Source organism: Salmo salar, chromosome 04 (genome assembly GCF_965601325.2).
Source record: "Salmo salar chromosome 04, fSalSal1, whole genome shotgun sequence".
NCBI classification, from domain to species: domain Eukaryota; kingdom Metazoa; phylum Chordata; class Actinopteri; order Salmoniformes; family Salmonidae; genus Salmo; species Salmo salar.
In genome coordinates this window covers 65,173,891-65,191,122 of record NC_138294.1, presented here as the reverse complement: position 1 = coordinate 65,191,122, position 17,232 = coordinate 65,173,891, and the positions used below count along the sequence as shown (strand labels likewise).

The window sequence follows — 17,232 nt, the reverse complement described above, 5'->3', positions numbered from 1 at the left end:
CAGGGTTAATTTGGCAGCTGGGGTGAAAGAGGAGCGATTACGATACAGGAAACCAAGTCTAGATTTAACTTTAGCCTGCAGTTTGATATGTGCTGAGAGAAGGACAGTGCACCGTCTAGCCATACTCCCAAGTACTTGAATGAGGTGACTACCTCAAGCTCTAAACCCTCAGAGGTAGTAATAACACCTGTGGGAAGACGGGCATTCTTCTTACCAAACCACATGACCTTTGTTTTGGAGGTGTTCAGAACAAGGTTAAGGGTAGAGAAAGCTTGTTGGACACTAAGAAAGCTTTGTAGTGGAGCATTTAACACAAAATCCGGGGAGGGTCCAGCTGAGATAAATGGATGAGAGAGCTTCCTACTGCCTGAGCTATGTTGTTGATGTAAATTGAGAAGTGCGTGGGGCTTAGGATCGAGCCTTGGGGTACTCCCTTGGTGACAGGCAGTGGCTGAGACAGCAGATTGTCTGACTTTATACACTGCACTCTTTGAGAGAGGTAGTTAGCAAACCAGGCCAAAGACCCCTCAGAGACACCAATACTCCTTAGCCGGGCCACAAGAATGGAATGGTCTACTGTATCAAAAGCTTTGGCCAAGTCAATAAAAATAGCAGCAGAATTAGAATCAAGGGCAATGCCGACATCATTGAGGACCTTTAAGGTTGCAGTGATACATCCATAACCTGAGCGGAAGCCAGATTGCATACCCGAGAGAATACTATAGACATCAAGAATTGATTATTGACAAGTTTTTCCAACACTTTTGATAAACAGGGCAAAATAGAAATAGGCCTATAACAGTTAGGATCAGCTTGATCTCCCCCTTTAAATAAAGGACGAACTGTGGCTGACTTCCAAGCAATGGAAACCTCCCCAGAAAGGAGAGAAGGGTTAAAAAGGTTGGAGATAGGCTTTTCGATGATAGGGACACCAACCTTAAAGAAGAAAGGGTCTAAACCATCTGACCAATATGTTTTTTTGGGGTCAAGTGTAAGGAGCTCCTTTAGCACCTCGGACTCAGTGACTGACTGCAGGGAGAAACTTTGTAGCGGGTCAGGGGAAAAAGAGGGAGAAGCATCGGGGATAGTCACATTAGAAGGGGTGGGAGATGAGGAAATGTTGGATGGGCAAGGAGGCATAGCTGAGTCAAATAGGAATCCTGACTTAATGAAGTGGTGATTAAAGAGCTCAGCCATGTGCTTCTTGTCAGTAACAACCACATCATAAACATTAAGGTACATGGGCAGCTGTGAGGAGAAGGATTTATTCTCCAGGTCTTTAACCATTTTCCAGAATTTCTTGGGTGTTAGACCCACAGAGAGAGAACTGCTCCTTAAAGTAACTAACTATGCCTTCCGGATAGCCTGAGTACACTTATTTCTCATTTGCCTGAACGATAGCTGGTCAGCCTGAGTATGCGTGTGCCGAGCCTTTCGCCAAATGCAATTCTTGAGGTGGAGTAATTGCAAGATCACGGTCGAACCAGTGGCTGAACCTGTTTTTAATTCTCATTTTCTTTATGGGGGCGGGTTTGTTAACAATACCACTGAAAATATAAAAAAAGGTCCAAGCGTTTTCGACAGAGGGGATCAAGCTGATTCTATACCATTTTACATATACCTTTTAAGAGGAGGGATGACCTTAATGTATATCAAATAGAGAAAATATGGGCTCAAGTACATCTGTCTCACCAGGCACACAAATTGGTAGGATATGTGTATAGACCTCCTAGCTCTCTAAGGTGTCCTGTCTGGATGACTTATGCACTGGATTTGATCAAGCTGCAGATAGTAACAGAGATGTATTTATCTTTTTGGCAGTGAAATGAGGCTACTCAAGCGAGAGAAAAACTCACCCAAATGTATAGCCCCGTTAGAAAATATAAATGGACTGTTTGAAAATGTGAAGGAAAAAAAAACTTTTTTTTTGTTGTTGTTGCTTTTTTACTTAAAAATAAATAAATGTGAATCACATTTTTATTTGGCGTACCCGAGTTTGGTAATACCTGATCTAGAGGATGATTTAAATCACGCTACAGAATGTTTTATTGATTTGCTCACTGAGGTAATGGACCATCATGCCCCAGTAAGAAAGAGTACAGTTAGGGCTCAGCTTTTTTCTCAAAGACATATGGCAAAAGTCTTAGCAGCCAAATCTAAACTAGACATTGATTAACAGAATTATAGAACACTATGTAATTATGCAGCTAAATTAAATCGTAAGATAAAAGCGATATTTTACAAAAATGCTTTTATTGATTAAAAAAATGATTGTAAAAAAGGTATGGAATACAGTAAAGGGCTTACTTGGTACATCTATTTCATCATCCCATCTAGTGTGGAGGTTGACGGGACAACAACAACAAAACCAGCTCATATTGTCAATTATTTAGCTGATTTTTCTACAAAGAAAATGTATTTACTGAGCGATAATGTAAACATCCATTCTTCCAAACAAGCTATTGTCCAATGGATTGATGATCATATGAGCAAAAAACCTGCTCTTTTAGTCTACAAATGACATCAGTAGAGGAGGTGTTAAACCTATTGAAGTCATTTAAATCTACAGATGATGATCTTATGGACAATTTTTGACAAAGCTATGCTGCTCCCCAGACTGCAGCTCCACTGAAATACATATTTAATTGGTCACAGAAAAGGGGACGTTTACAAATGTATGGAAGCATGTTATGCTGTGTCCTATCCCGAAAGACAGCAAAGAACCCATTACTCCTGCCAATATTCTACCAATTAGTCTACTCCCTTCACTCAGTAAGATATTGGAGGGTATTGTGAGTAGACAAATATGGGAGTACATGGAAAATAATTATCTGATTACAGCCAATCAGCATGCTTATCGCAAAAAACATTCCACTACCACTGCATTGGTTGACATGACTGACTAGTGGGCCAATGCTAGGGATAATGACAGATTTGTGGGTGTACTATTTTTTGATTTTAGTGCAGCATTTGATTTAGTGGATCATGAAATCATTTTGACAAAATTATTGCATTATGGTTAAGGAGGTATTGAATTGGGTACAGTCATATGTAACTGACAGGAAACAGTCCACCTATATCAATGGTTAATTTTCTTCCCCTCATGCTTTAAACTGTGGAATACCACAGGGCAGCTGCCTTGGGCCACTTCTTTACTTAATATATACCAACAAACTTCCTTATGCCTTATCTGAAACTCAAGCTACTACATTTGCAGATGACACTACAATTTATACAGCAAGACAATCGACTAAACAGGTACAGCAAGCTCTACAAGTAGATTTGGAAAATATCAGTGAGTGGGTTTGCTGGAACAAATTTGTTTTTAACACCAAGAAACCCGAAGTTATGTAGGTCTGTTCCACCAGCATGGTGGGGAGTACAAATTGAGGAGGTGGCAGAAACCAAACTACTAGGAGTGCAGCTAGACAACTGCTTATCATGGTCGTCTCAAATAACTCATCTATGTAAAAAAAAAAGAACGATTAAAACTGCATGCATGATCAGAAGGATAGCTAAATATTTACTGGGAAAGATTCTTAAGCAAATAACACAAGCATTAGTTGGGAGTCAGGTACTGTTCTGTGTTCTGGGGAAATGCATCAGCAAGTGAAATTAGGAGGCTGCAGATTGAACAGAACTAAGCAGCAAGGATTGTTTTAAGGTGGAGATATGGTTATTCTGTTGTAGTCATGCTCAATGCTCATGGTTGGTCATCAATCAACAAGATCATTTAAAAAAAACATGCTTAATTCATAATATACACCATTTAAAACGTCCAAACTCTATTCACAACAGTATTCAGTTGGTAAGAGACAGACATTCAGTAAATACTAGGAATAGATTTTCCACATTCTACTGTACGTGTTATTTTTTATTGCGTTTGCAATTGCAACAAATAATCTGCTCAGACCCCAACCAAGGAGCATTAAAAGTCGTGCTATAAATTCTCAGACAACCCAAAGATTCCTCGATGCCCTTCCAGACTCCCTCTGCCTACCCAAGGACGTCAGAGGACAAAAATCAGTTAACCACCTAACCGAGGAACTCAATTTAACCTTGCGCAATACCCTAGATGCAGTTGCACCCCTAAAAACTAAAAACATCTGTCATAAGAAACTAGCTCCCTGGTATACAGAAAATACACGAGCTCTGAAGCAAGCTTCCAGAAAATTGGAACGGAAATGGCGCCACACCAAACTGGAAGTCTTCCGACTAGCTTGGAAAGACAGTACCGTGCAGTATCGAAGAGCCCTCACTGCTGCTCGATCATCCTATTTTTCCAACTTAATTGAGGAAAATAAGAACAATCCGAAATTTCTTTTTGATACTGTCGCAAAGCTAACTAAAAAGCAGCATTCGCAAATGGAGGATGGCTTTCACTTCAGCAGTAATACATTTATGAACTTCTTTGAGGAAAAGATCATGATCATTAGAAAGCAAATTACAGACTCCTCTTTAAATCTGCGTATTCCTCCAAAGCTCCATTGTCCTGAGTCTGCACAACTCTGCCAGGACCTAGGATCAAGGGAGACACTAAAGTGTTTTAGTACTATATCTCTTGACACAATGATGAAAATAATTATGGCCTCTAAACCCTCAAGCTGCATACTGGACCCTATTCCAACTAAACTACTGAAAGAGCTGCTTCCTGTGCTTGGCCCTCCTATGTTGAACATAATAAACGGCTCTCTATCCACCGGATGTGTACCAAGCTCACTAAAAGTGGCAGTAATAAAGCCTCTCTTGAAAAGGCCGAATCTTGAATCCAGAAATTATAAAAAACTATCGCCCTATATCGAATCTTCCATTCCTCTCAAAAAATTTAGAAAAAGCTGTTGCACAGCAACTCACTGCCTTCCTGAAGACAAACAATGTATACGAAACGCTTCAGTCTGGTTTTAGACCCCATCATAGCACTGAGACTGCACTTGTGAAGGTGGTAAATTACCTTTTAATGACGTCAGACCGAGGCTCTGCGTCTGTCCTCGTGCTCCTAGATCTTAGTGCCGCTTTTGATACCATCGATCACCACATTCTTTTGGAGAGATTGGAAACCCAAATTGGTCTACATGGACAAGTTCTGGCCTGGTTTAGATCTTATCTGTCGGAAAGATATCAGTTTGTCTCTGTGAATGGTTTGTCCTCTGACAAATCAATTGTAAATTTCGGTGTTCCTCAAGGTTCCGTTTTAGGACCACTATTGTTTTCACTATATATTTTACCTCTTGGGGATGTCATTCGAAAACATAATGTTAAATTTCACTGCTATGCGGACGACACACAGCTGTACATTTCAATGAAACATGGTGAAGCCCCAAAATTGCCCTCGCTAGAAGCCTGTGTTTCAGACATAAAGAAGTGGATGGCTGCAAACTTTCTACTTTTAAACTCGGACAAAACAGAGATGCTTGTTCTAGGTCCCAAGAAACAAAGAGATCTTCTGTTGAATCTGACAATTAATCTGGATGGTTGTACAGTCGTCTCAAATAAAACTGTGAAGAACCTCGGCGTTACTCTGGACCCTGATCTCTCTTTTGAAGAACATATCAAGACTGTTTCAAGGACAGCTTTTTTCCATCTACGTAACATTGCAAAAATCAGAAATTTTCGGTCCAAAAATGACGCAGAAAAATTAATCCATGCTTTTGTTACTTCTAGGCTGGACTACTGCAATGCTCTACTTTCTGGCTACCCGGATAAAGCACTAAATAAACTTCAGTTAGTGCTAAATACGGCTGCTAGAATCCTGACTAGAACCAAAAAATTTGATCATATTACTCCAGTGCTAGCCTCCCTACACTGGCTTCCTGTTAAGGCAAGGGCTGATTTCAAGGTTTTACTGCTAACCTACAAAGCATTACATGGGCTTGCTCCTACCTATCTTTCCGATTTGGTCCTGCCGTACATACCTACATGTACGCTATGGTCACAAGACGCAGGCCTCCTAATTGTCCCTAGAATTTCTAAGTAAATGGCTGGTTTAGGGCTTTCTCCTATAGAGCTCCATTTTTATGGAATGGTCTGCCTACCCATGTGAGAGACGCAGACTCAGTCTCAACCTTTAAGTCTTTACTGAAGACTTATCTCTTCAGTAGGTCCTATGATTAAGTATAGTCTGGCCCAGGAGTGTGAAGGTGAACGGAAAGGCTGGAGCAACGAACCGCCCTTGCTGTCTCTGCCTTGCCGGTTCCCCTCTCTCCACTGGGATTCTCTGCCTCTAACCCTATTACAGGGGCTGAGTCACTGGCTTACTGGTGTTCTTCCATGCCGTCCATGGGAGGGGTGCGTCACTGACGTGGTCTTCCTGTCTGGGTTGGTGCCCCCCCCCCCCCCCCCCTCCCTTGGGTTGTGCCGTGGCGGAGATCTTTGTGGGCTATACTCGGCCTTGTCTTAAGACGGTAAGTTGGTGGTTGGAGACATCCCTCTAGTGGTGTGGGGGCTGTGCTTTGGCAAAGTGGGTGGGGTTATATCCTGCCTGTTTGGCCCTGTCCGGGGGTATCATCGGATGGGGCCACAGTGTCTTCTGATCCCTCCTGTCTCAGTCGCCAGTATTTATGCTGCAGTAGTTTATGTGTCGGGGGGCTAGGGTCAGTCTGTTACATCTGGAGTATTTCTCTTGTCTTATCCGGTGTCTTGTGTGAATTTAAATATGCTCTCTCTAATTCTCTCTTTCTTTCTTTCTTTCTCTCGGAGGACCTGAGCCCTAGGACCATGCCTCAGGACTACCTGGCATGATGACTCCTTGCTGTTCCCAGTCCACCTGGCCGTGCTGCTGCTCCAGTTTCAACTGTTCTGCCTGCGGCTATGGAACCCTGACCTGTTCACCGGACGTGCTTGTTGCACCCTCGACAACTACTATGATTATTATTTGACCATGCTGGTCATTTATGAACATTTTAACATCTTGACTATGTTCTGTTATAATATCCACCCGGCACAGCCAGAAGAGGACTGGCCACCCCTCATAGCTTGGTTCCTCTCTAGGTTTCTTCCTAGGTTTTTGGCCTTTCTAGGGAGTTTTTCCTAGGGAGTTTTTCCTAGCCACCGTGCTTCTTTCACATGCATTGCTTGCTGTTTGGGGTTTTAGGCTGGGTTTCTGTACAGCACTTTGAGATATCAGCTGATGTACGAAGGGCTATATAAATACATTTGATTTGATTTTGATTTGTTATCCAGGCAGAAAAGAGAAATAGGCAAAAGAACGATTTCGATTTCGAGCAATAAAGAAATTGAATAATTTATCTGAGCAAACCAGAAACCTTTCAATATATAAATTCAAACAATACTTTAAAACCATTTAAATATAATACGTAGGAAAGTTGTGCTGGACTATGGTAGATGAAGAATCAATCTATATTTTTAGACTTTATCTGGTCAATATGTCATCGTATGATGTCTGTAACAGTGTGTTATATGTGAAAATGTGATCGTATTATAAATTGTATTTTAATGTTTAAGGACTCTTGGAAGATTAGTCCAAATGAGGACTAAAAGAGATCCTAATAAAATGTACAGTCCACAGATGGGCCATGACTCATACAGAATATCTTAATACGGTCTAGAACAAAACAAGCACATTACAAAACAAAAACATTGGATCACTGTAGGATGTAGGAATATTAATATTAATAATACTGTATAAACATAAAAAATATGGGAACATAAACAAATCCCTTGACTTATGTCATTGCTTAGTCTGAGTATATCCATTGCACATTACCCTCACCAAAAACCTGAATCAGTTAGTTAGTTATCGCCATCTTGTGGTTACAGTATATCATTGCCTCTGTGGTGAGTTCCAAGACAGCCTGTCCACTCCAGCTTTGTGTCCCACATCCAGTCACCTGCACCTTCTCTGGATCAAGGCTCCAGTACTGCTACTCCTTGAAGAAGTATACCTGTCCATCAGGGTGGTTGAGGGCCCCGTTGGCCCCCTGGGGGACACCCCTCCAGTCCTCCAGGCTGCGGGGTAGTATGAGTCAGGCCTCAGGGTCCTAAAGTTAAGCACAAAGTAACACTGACCTTTAAACACCACCAGGTGGCCCAGGTGGGGGTAGTAGAAGGCCTGGTCAGGGTGTCCAGGGAGGCCTAGCTCACTGCTCCTCAGGGGGAAGCCTGGGTCCACATCGCTGCTGGAGTAACGCCATACTCGCCTGCCTGGGGGAAGAGACGCAAGGAGGAAGGTGCTGGTGGTGTGAGATGTGAAATTGCAATGCAGCAACATAAATATGGACACAAACTGAAAAATCTGTGTAAAACATTTCTGCTATAAAATATCTGACTGTATTCTGTATCTCGAACACTAACCCCAACTGTCATTCAAGACAGTTATTACTGTAACAAGAACAAATCATTTCTGGTACGTTTATTGCCGGTTACTTGTGTCTTCATGTGCAGACGACCTTTGAAAAAGTATAACTTATTGTCCATCTTTGAGTAAGCACCAATGGTGAGGGGTAGTCCTGGCCAGCGGTTCTGCAGAGGTAGAGGGGAGCTGGCCTGGCCTGCAGGAGACAGTCCAGAACAGCCTCCCACAGAATACTAGGCTGGTACCATCTTGGTCTGCAAGGTAATATAACATGGAAGCTTTACAGGTATCAGAGTATATCACTGTCTTCAGAAGTCAATGAGGAATTCTCAACCTACTGTTTATGTACGCTTATGTCCCAAAATAGTTACATGCCAAAATCCACCAGATGTGGATTAGTCTTGTTTGAAACCACAACTCTTACTGAAACCTTGCTTCTAACCTCAGTATGTTAGGTAAGTACAACTTCCAGTTGGGTGACAGAGAGCCATTCATTTCAATTGAACTTATTTTTTAGCCATTTTAGCATGGTCAGATAGTGACCAGCAGTTCAGTCTTACCCATGGTGATGGCATCAAAGAAGCTCCTGCAGTGAGGTGGAATCAGGCTCCCCAGTGCACCCTTGGGACAGCTCCCAGTCCTGCAGGGCAGAGCTTAACACCTGACCACTTTCTGGCTTCCCTATAGAGGACATTCAATTACAAAAAGGGCAGTAGCTTTAGTAATGTATACGCTTTTATGACTATACAGTACATAATATACATGCATATTCTTCTTTGTTACTACAATAGACCAAGTGAATCTGCAAAAAGCCTTACTGATTCATGTACATTACTTCTGACTACACAGCTTTCTGCAATGGACAAGTACAGATATGACCTACATACCTGTTTCAAAGTAAGTTGAGAGAGTTACACAAAAGATACTAATTGGCACGCCATAACATTGCAGCATGGAAAACCCAACACATCACGGATGACTGAGTGCTGAGATACTGACAGCTGAGCTGATGTTTGATTTACTGTATTCCGATGCCAAAAAAAGTCAAAAGAGCCAAATGATTTTCCGATGCCACTGAATCGCAGACACAAGGTCTCCTTTGATTTGTCTCCAGATGTTGCCCATCCGTTCTGTTTGTAAAAATTTGAGCAAACAATTGTGTAAAGGTCTGATAAAATCAGTATCCCTAAGGAGAGCAAGACAAAACATGGGGAGATAGTAAAACAGGAAGAAGCCAGACAAACTGTCTAAGTGGAAATGTTGATGTACAGGGATGTTGCTTGTTTACTTTGGTGTGACTGATGGGACGAGAGGATGGGGGAAAAAAAGACTGATAAACACTGTCTCCAGCTGCCGGAAGCCTGGCTCTGTGATATAGTGATCTCTGGACATCCCTTTGGGTAAAGCATCAGAGTGGTCGGATGGAAAAATTGAGTCTATAGAGTAGCCTATGCTACCGGGTGTGATTCCCTCATTGGTGGAAAAAGTACCCAACTGTCAAACTTGCGTAAAAGTAAAGATACGTTAATAGAAAATGTAAAAGTAAAAGTCTGAAAGTATTTGGTTTTAAATATACTTAAGTATTAAAAGTAAATGTAATTAATAAAATGTACTTCTACGCCTGCATTGCTTGCTGTTTGGGGTTTTAGGCTGGGTTTCTGTAAAGCACTTTGAGATATCAGCTGATCTAAGAAGGTCTATATAAATACATTTGATTTGATACTTAAGTATCAAAAGTAAAAGTATAAATCATTTAAAATTCCTTATATTAAGCAAACCAGACAGCACCATTTTCTTGCTGTTTTTATTTACGGATATCTAGGGGCACACTTCAACACTCAGACTTCATTTACAAACGAAGCATTTGTGTTTAGTGAATCCGCCAAATCAGGTGGTAGGGATGACCAGGGATGTTCTCTTGATACAGTTGAAGTCGGAAGTTTACATAAACGAGTTAATGACTCCAACCTAAGTGTTTCAACCACTCCACAAATTTCTTGTTAACAAACTATAGTTTTGGCAAGTCGGTTAGGACATCTACTTTGTGCATGACACAAGTCATTTTTCCAAAAATTGTTTACAGACAGATTATTTCACTGTGTCACAATTCTTGTGGGTCAGAAGTTTACATACACTAAGTTGACTGTGCCTTTAAACAGCTTGGAAAATTCCAGAAAATTATGTCATGGCTTTAGAAGCTTCTGATAGGCTAATTTACATAATTTGAGTCAATTGGATGTATACCTGTGGATGTATTTCGAAGGCCTACCTTCAAACTCAGTGCTTCTTTGCTTGACATCATGGGAAAATCAAAAGAAATCAGCCAAGACCTCAGAAAAAAATTGCAGACCTCCACAAGTCTGGTTCATCCTTGGGAGCAATTTCCAAATGCCTGAAGGTACCACGTTCATCTGTACAAACAATAGTACGCAAGAATAAACACCATGTGGCCACACAGCCGTCACACCGCTCATGAAGGAGACACGTTCTGTCTCCTAGAAATGAACGTACTTTGGTGCGAAAAGTGCAAATCAATCGCAGAACAACTGTAAAGGACCTTGTGAAGATACTGGAGGAAACAGATACAAAAGTATCTATATCCACAGTAAGACGAGTCCTATATCGACATAACCTGAAAGGAAGAAGCCACTGCTCCAAAACTGCCATTAAAAAGCCAGACTACGGTTTGCAACTTCACATGGGGACAAAGATCGTACTTTTTGGAGAAATGCCCTTTGGTCTGATGAAACTGTTTGGCCATAATGACCATTGTTATGTTTGGAGGAAAAAGGGGATGCTTGCAAGCCGAAGAACACCATCCCAACTGTGAAGCACAGGGCTGGCAGCATCATGTTGGGAGGGTGCTTTGCTGCAGGAGGGACTTGTGAGCTTCACAAAATAGATGGCATCATGAGGCAGGAAAATTATCTGGCTATATTGAAGCAACATCTCAAGACATCCGTCAGGAAATTAAAGCTTGGTCACAAATGGATCTTCCAAATGGACAATGACCCCAAGCATACTTCCAAAGTTGTGTCAAAATGGCTTAAGGACAACAAGGTCAAGGTATTGGAGTGGCCATCACAAAGCCCTGACCTCAATCCTATAGAACATTTGTGGGCAGAACTGAAAAAGCATGTGTGAGCAAGGAGGCTTACAAACCTGACTCAGTTACACCAACTCTGTCAGGAAGAACGGGCCAAAATTCAACCAACTTATTGTGGGAAGCTTGTGGAAGGCTTCCCGAAACATTTTTCACCTTTATTTAACTAGGCAAATCAGTTAAGAACAAATACTTATTTTCAATGACAGCCTAGGAACAGTGGGTTAACTGCCTTGTTCAGGGGCAGAACAACAGATTTTTACCTTGCCAGCTCAGGGATTCGATCTTGCAACCTTCCAGTTACTAGTCCAACGCTATAACCACTAGGCTACCTGCCGTTTGACCCAAGTTAAACAATTTAAAGGCAATGCTACCAAATACTAATTGAGTGTATGTAAACTTCTGACCCACTGGGAATGTGATGAAAGAAATAAAAGCTGAAATAAATCATTCTACTATTATTCTGACATTTCACATGCTTAAAATAAAAATGGTGACCTTAACTGAACTAAGACAGGGATTTTTTACTAGGATTAAAATGTCAGGAATTGTGAAAATGAGTTTAAATGTATTTGGCTAAGGTATATGTACTTCCGACCATTTTCCTGTCCTGCTAAGCATTCAAAATTACTTTTGTGTGATAGGGAAAATTTATGGTGCAAAAACTACATTTTCTTCAGGAATATAGTAAAGTACAGCACTTGAAAGTATTTTTACTTAAGTACTTTTCCCTGTAATAAATGGAATGGCTTTAGCCACACTTAACATGAAAAGATTCTGTCCTTTAGCTTTTTCCAATTGATGCTTCGTATATTGTATGACAGAGTGATTGGACACTATGATGTCATGGTGAATGATAGCACAGCAGATGGTAAAGGGTTAAACAAACAGCAGCTGATCCAATCTCTAGTCAGATTTGTGGACTAAGTTCAATTTAAGGTCTCAATGTCATTTTATCATCTCCACTCCCTCATGTAATCTTGTTTCCTCCTCTACCTGACCACTTATTACCTCCACATGTTCTCTCTTCTACTCTAATTTTTGGGCATGTAAAGTGACTGGTTCAAAATCAAATTCCAATCTACTTTTTAATGGCTTGTTCCTCTCTCAGTGTGGAGTATGCCGAACCACCATAAAACTGCTGTACAGCGGTGATGTCATCCCAGCTCAGCACCGTGGCTTTCCCCAGCTTCTTGTAGTAGGGGGACATGAGAGCATGACGCACAGGAGAGTACGCCAGGCCCAGCGTGTGGCCCACCTCGTGGGCAATCACCATGAACAGGTTGTGGCCCTTGTAGCCGTTCAGTGTCCAGCGCTCTGCCAAGTGAGCCTCCCCTCGGCCAGGGAAGAAGGCATGCACTAGGGCGCCTCCTGGGGGTAAAAACAAAAACATAGAGAGGTTTCAGGGGTGGTAGAGAAGCTTCCCAAAACAACCTCTTGCCCTACCCCCTCAAACTGTGCAGATCTGAAGGAGTCAGGCATGTTTGAGAAATACGGTGGAAGCTTCTCGACTCCCATTTTCAGGCTACGTGGAACCATCACCATGTTTCTTATGACTATCTGGCCCTTTACATCTGAAAAGAATTAAGCAGTAGAGGCTAGGGACTGTTCTCAGACCAGGCAAGATGGATCTGTAAGCAAGAGAACATTGTGACAGCTTGGGCTAGTTCCGAAAGAGATCTTTCACAGCTGAAACCAATTGATCTTTGGAAATTGCCCTGTTTGAAAATGCCTTCTCCTTTCCTTCAGGTAAACTATGATCTGTCAGGATTCAATCAAAATGTCAAACCACTACTAGACCATATACTGCTATACTCCCCACCTGGACCATCAAAGGTGTTGCCCATGCCGTCGTTGTGTTTCCCCTCATAGAAGGCCAGCCAAATGTCAGGTGACCCCTGGGTGACCTCTTTGAAGGACACGTTGCTCCACAGCTGAAAAGCCTTTCATATGGCTAGGGCCACCTGACCTAGAGGGGGGTGGCCAGGCCAGTTCACCACCCGGTAGGTCAGGTGACGCTTTTGCCACCTCCCGCCTGCAGAGAGATTAGATGGATTAATTTAAATAGAGGAGCAAGGGGGACTCATGACAAAGAAGAGTAGTTAAATGGGTCACTAGCACCCGGTGATGGGATCACTGTTGTGCTGAGTAAGATTCAAATTGTCATTCATGCAGCTGGGAGATAGGAGGATAAGGGAGAACGAGGAAACGGAGAGAGATAGAAAGAGAGATGGACAGAGATTGCACATTTCAGGAAGTGGGAGAATGGTTCTAGATCCACTATTACAGTAATGGGAATGTGAGTGTTTAATTTTTAACAAGGGTGAATCCTTTGGATAAGAGCAAAGAGGGTAATGCTTATCGCATTACTTGTGGTTTGAGCTAAATGAAATGCAGAACAGCAGTGACACAACTTTAGAAAATGTAAACAACTCATTCAAAAGAGCTCTTGCTGTGTAGGATTTTTTTGTGTCAAAACAACTCCATGTATCTTTAATATGAGTATAAAAATAACCTTGTAAATTGAAAAAAAAGACACAAAAAAAAAGGTGGGAAGAGTTGGTCTTCTTCACCTATACGAGCTTAGAGCCAGAGTGTGATAAACACATTTCAAAGGCTTGTGGGAAACCCCCAAAACATTCACCTTGTTTCTACCTACATGGTTGAACCGGTTTACCAGTCTTGTCCCTCTTTTGAGCAAGTATATAAGAAACTCCCCAAAATGTGGTCTTGGACACATAATATTTGTGTTATTTCAAGCAAACCAAATATAATTTATCTCTCAATGTTTAAAGTGTGCTTCCAGCATGCCTCGTTGGTGAGGCATGATGAGTTGATGGTGCAATTGTCACGCCCTGATCTGTTTCACCTGTCCTTGTGATTGTCTCCACCCCCTCCAGGTGTCGCTTATTTTCCCCAGTGTATTTATCCATGTGTTTCCTGTGTCAGTTTGTTTTCTATGTTTCCAAGTCAACTGGTGGTTTTCCGTTCGCCTGCTTTTTGCATTCTCCTTTTTTCTGGTTTTGATCCTTGCCTGTTCTGGACTTTGTACCCGCCTGCCTTGACCACGAGCCTGTCTGCCACTGTACCTTCTGGACTCTGATCTGGTTTTGACCTTTTTCCCTGTCCATTCTCTTGCCTACCCCTTTGGATTAATAAACATTGTAAGACTCCAACCATCTGCCTCCTGTCTGCATTTGGGTCTCGCATTGGTCCTTGATAGCAATAGCTTGTTTCTCTCTGGTTCTCAAACATGACTTCTGTTGGCTGCCTTCACTAAATGGATGGATAGAAAGACAACGTTCTTCCTTACCACACTAACATTTGAAAGAATGCCACAACGTTCTTCCCCTGAAATGTACAGTATCTTGCCCATTAACATTACTGTTAAAATTCCATAGTTTCATCTGGGACAAAGACACTGCCTAACTTGCATAAATTGTCTTTCAATATCCAGTTCAAATATAGGCTCCAGGTCAAATAATACCTTCAGGTCAAATAAAACTTGTTTCCAGTAATTGCTCAGGGAGCAGGCATCAACTAGAGGCTGGAAAAGTGGGCAGTATGACGCATTCTTCTAGTATTATCCAATCACTCCAGTGGCTGTGTGGAATGACACTTTTCTCCATCCAGACCACAAACACCAGCACCCTGTTACCCAAAACCAGCTCCATTTACCACTGAGCATGTAAGCTTATCTCTCACACAGTGAAGATGTGTTGGACAGCCTCCATATGGGCCTGGGCAGATGTACAAGCTTAAAGGGGGCTTATTGGAGAGAGTGAATATCTTAACCATTTAGGCAGTGGTTCTCAGAGTATATCTAATTTAAAATGTGCTTCCCGGCGCACAAGTGGAGATTGGAGAATTCCCTAAAGATATAAATGGCTGTGTGTAGATAGCCTACATACTACACTGCCTGGGACTTAGAGTATTTTGTTAAATGTTTAATGTTTATTTAACCTTTTTAACTAGGGCAAGTCGGTTAAGAACAAATTCTTAATTACAATGATGGCCTACCAAAAGGCCTCCTTCGGGGACGGGGGCCTGGGAGATATATCTTTTTTATAAATACAATAAATATAGGACAAAACACACATCGCGAGACAACACTACATAAAGAGAGACCTAAGACAACAACATAGCAAGGCAGCAACTGGTACAAACATTATTGGGCAAAGTCAACAGCACGAAGGTAGACACAACAATACATCATACAAAGCAGCCACAACTGTCAGTAAGAGTGTCCATGATTGAGTCTTTGAATAAAGAGATTGAGATAAAACTGTCCAGAGTGAGTGTTCGTAGCAGCTCGTTCCAGTCGCTAGCTGCAGCGAACTGAAACGAGGAGCGACTCAGGAATGTGTGCGCTTTGGGGACCTTTAACAGAATGTGACTGACAGAACTGGTGTTGATGTGGAGACTGAGGGCTGCAGTAGATATCTCAGATAGGGGGGACTGAGGCCTAAGAGGGTTTTATAAATAAGCATCAACTAGTGGGTCTTGCGACGGGTATACAGAGATGACCATTGGTGGTGAATCTGATAGCCGAATGGTAAAGAACATCTAGCCGCTCGAGAGCACCCTTACCTGCCAATCTATAAATTATGTCTCCGTAATCTAGCATGGGTAGGATGGTCATCTGAATCAGGGTTAGTTTGACAGCTGGGGTGAAAGAGGAGCGATTACGATACAGGAAACCAAGTCTAGATTTAACTTTAGCCTGCAGTTTGATATGTGCTGCGAGAAGGACAGTGCACCGTCTAGCCATACTCCCAAGTACTTGTATGAGGTGACTACCTCAAGCTCTAAACCCTCAGAGGTAGTAATAACACCTGTGGGAAGACGGGCATTCTTCTTACCAAACCACATGACCTTTGTTTTGGAGGTGTTCAGAACAAGGTTAAGGGTAGAGAAAGCTTGTTGGACACTAAGAAAGCTTTGTAGTGGAGCATTTAACACAAAATCCGGGGAGGGGCCAACTGAGTATAAGACTGTATCATCTGCATATAAATGGATGAGAGAGCTTCCTACTGACTGAGCTATGTTGTTGATGTAAATTGAGAAGTGCGTGGGGCTTAGGATCAAGCCTTGGTGACAGGCAGTGGCTGAGACAGCAGATTTTCTGACTTTATACACTGCACTCTTTGAGAGAGGTAGTTAGCAAACCAGGCCAAAGACCCCTCAGAGACACCAATACTCCTTAGCCGGGCCACAAGAATGGAATGGTCTACTGTATCAAAAGCTTTGGCCAAGTCAATAAAAATAGCAGCACAACATTGCTTAGAATCAAGGGCAATGGTGACATCATTGAGGACCTTTAAGGTTGCAGTGACACATCCATAACCTGAGCGGAAGCCAGATTGCATACCCGAGATAATACTATAGACATCAAGAAAGCCAGTCAGTTGATTATTAACAAGTTCTTCCAACACTTTTGATAAACAGGGCAAAATAGAAATAGGCCTATTACAGTTAGGATCAGCTTGATCTGCCACTTTAAATAAAGGATGAACTGTGGCTGACTTCCAAGCAATGGAAACCTTGGAAGTCAGCCTTTTAAAAAAACAACAATTATTTCACCTTTATTTAATCAGGTAGGCTAGTTGAGAACAAGTTCTCATTTACAACTGCGACCTGGCCAAGATAAAGCAAAGCAGTGTGACACAGACAACAACACAGAGTTACACATGGAATAAGCAATAAACAAGCCAATAACACAATAAACAAGTCAATGACACAGTAGAAAAAAGAAAGTCTATATACAGTGTGTGCAAAAGGCATGAGGAGGTAGGCAATACATAGACCATAGTAGCGA

The 17,232-nt window shown here is 41.9% G+C and overlaps 1 protein-coding gene across 1 annotated transcript; it reads right to left on the bottom strand.

The window, feature by feature from the left end:
• Nucleotides 1-10,114: 10,114 nt before the first annotated feature.
• Nucleotides 10,115-13,451, bottom strand: LOC106603608 (matrix metalloproteinase-28). The gene is made up of 2 exons (XM_045716259.2): nt 13,237-13,451; nt 10,115-12,785 (listed from the first exon to the last, which is right to left on the bottom strand). Exons 1-2 carry the CDS (start codon nt 13,259-13,261, stop codon nt 12,496-12,498), a joined length of 315 nt encoding a protein of 104 aa, XP_045572215.2. The 5' UTR covers nt 13,262-13,451; the 3' UTR covers nt 10,115-12,495.
• Nucleotides 13,452-17,232: the final 3,781 nt, after the last annotated feature.

What these genes read in the sequence shown, in the direction of transcription:
- LOC106603608 (XM_045716259.2), bottom strand. Translation starts at nt 13,261, where the DNA reads ATGGGCAACACCTTTGATGGTCCAG. An exon ending in CAACACCTTTGATGGTCCAG is followed by an intron (nt 12,786 to 13,236) that starts GTGGGGAGTATA and finishes TTTTACCCCCAG; the next exon opens with GAGGCGCCCTAGTGCATGCC.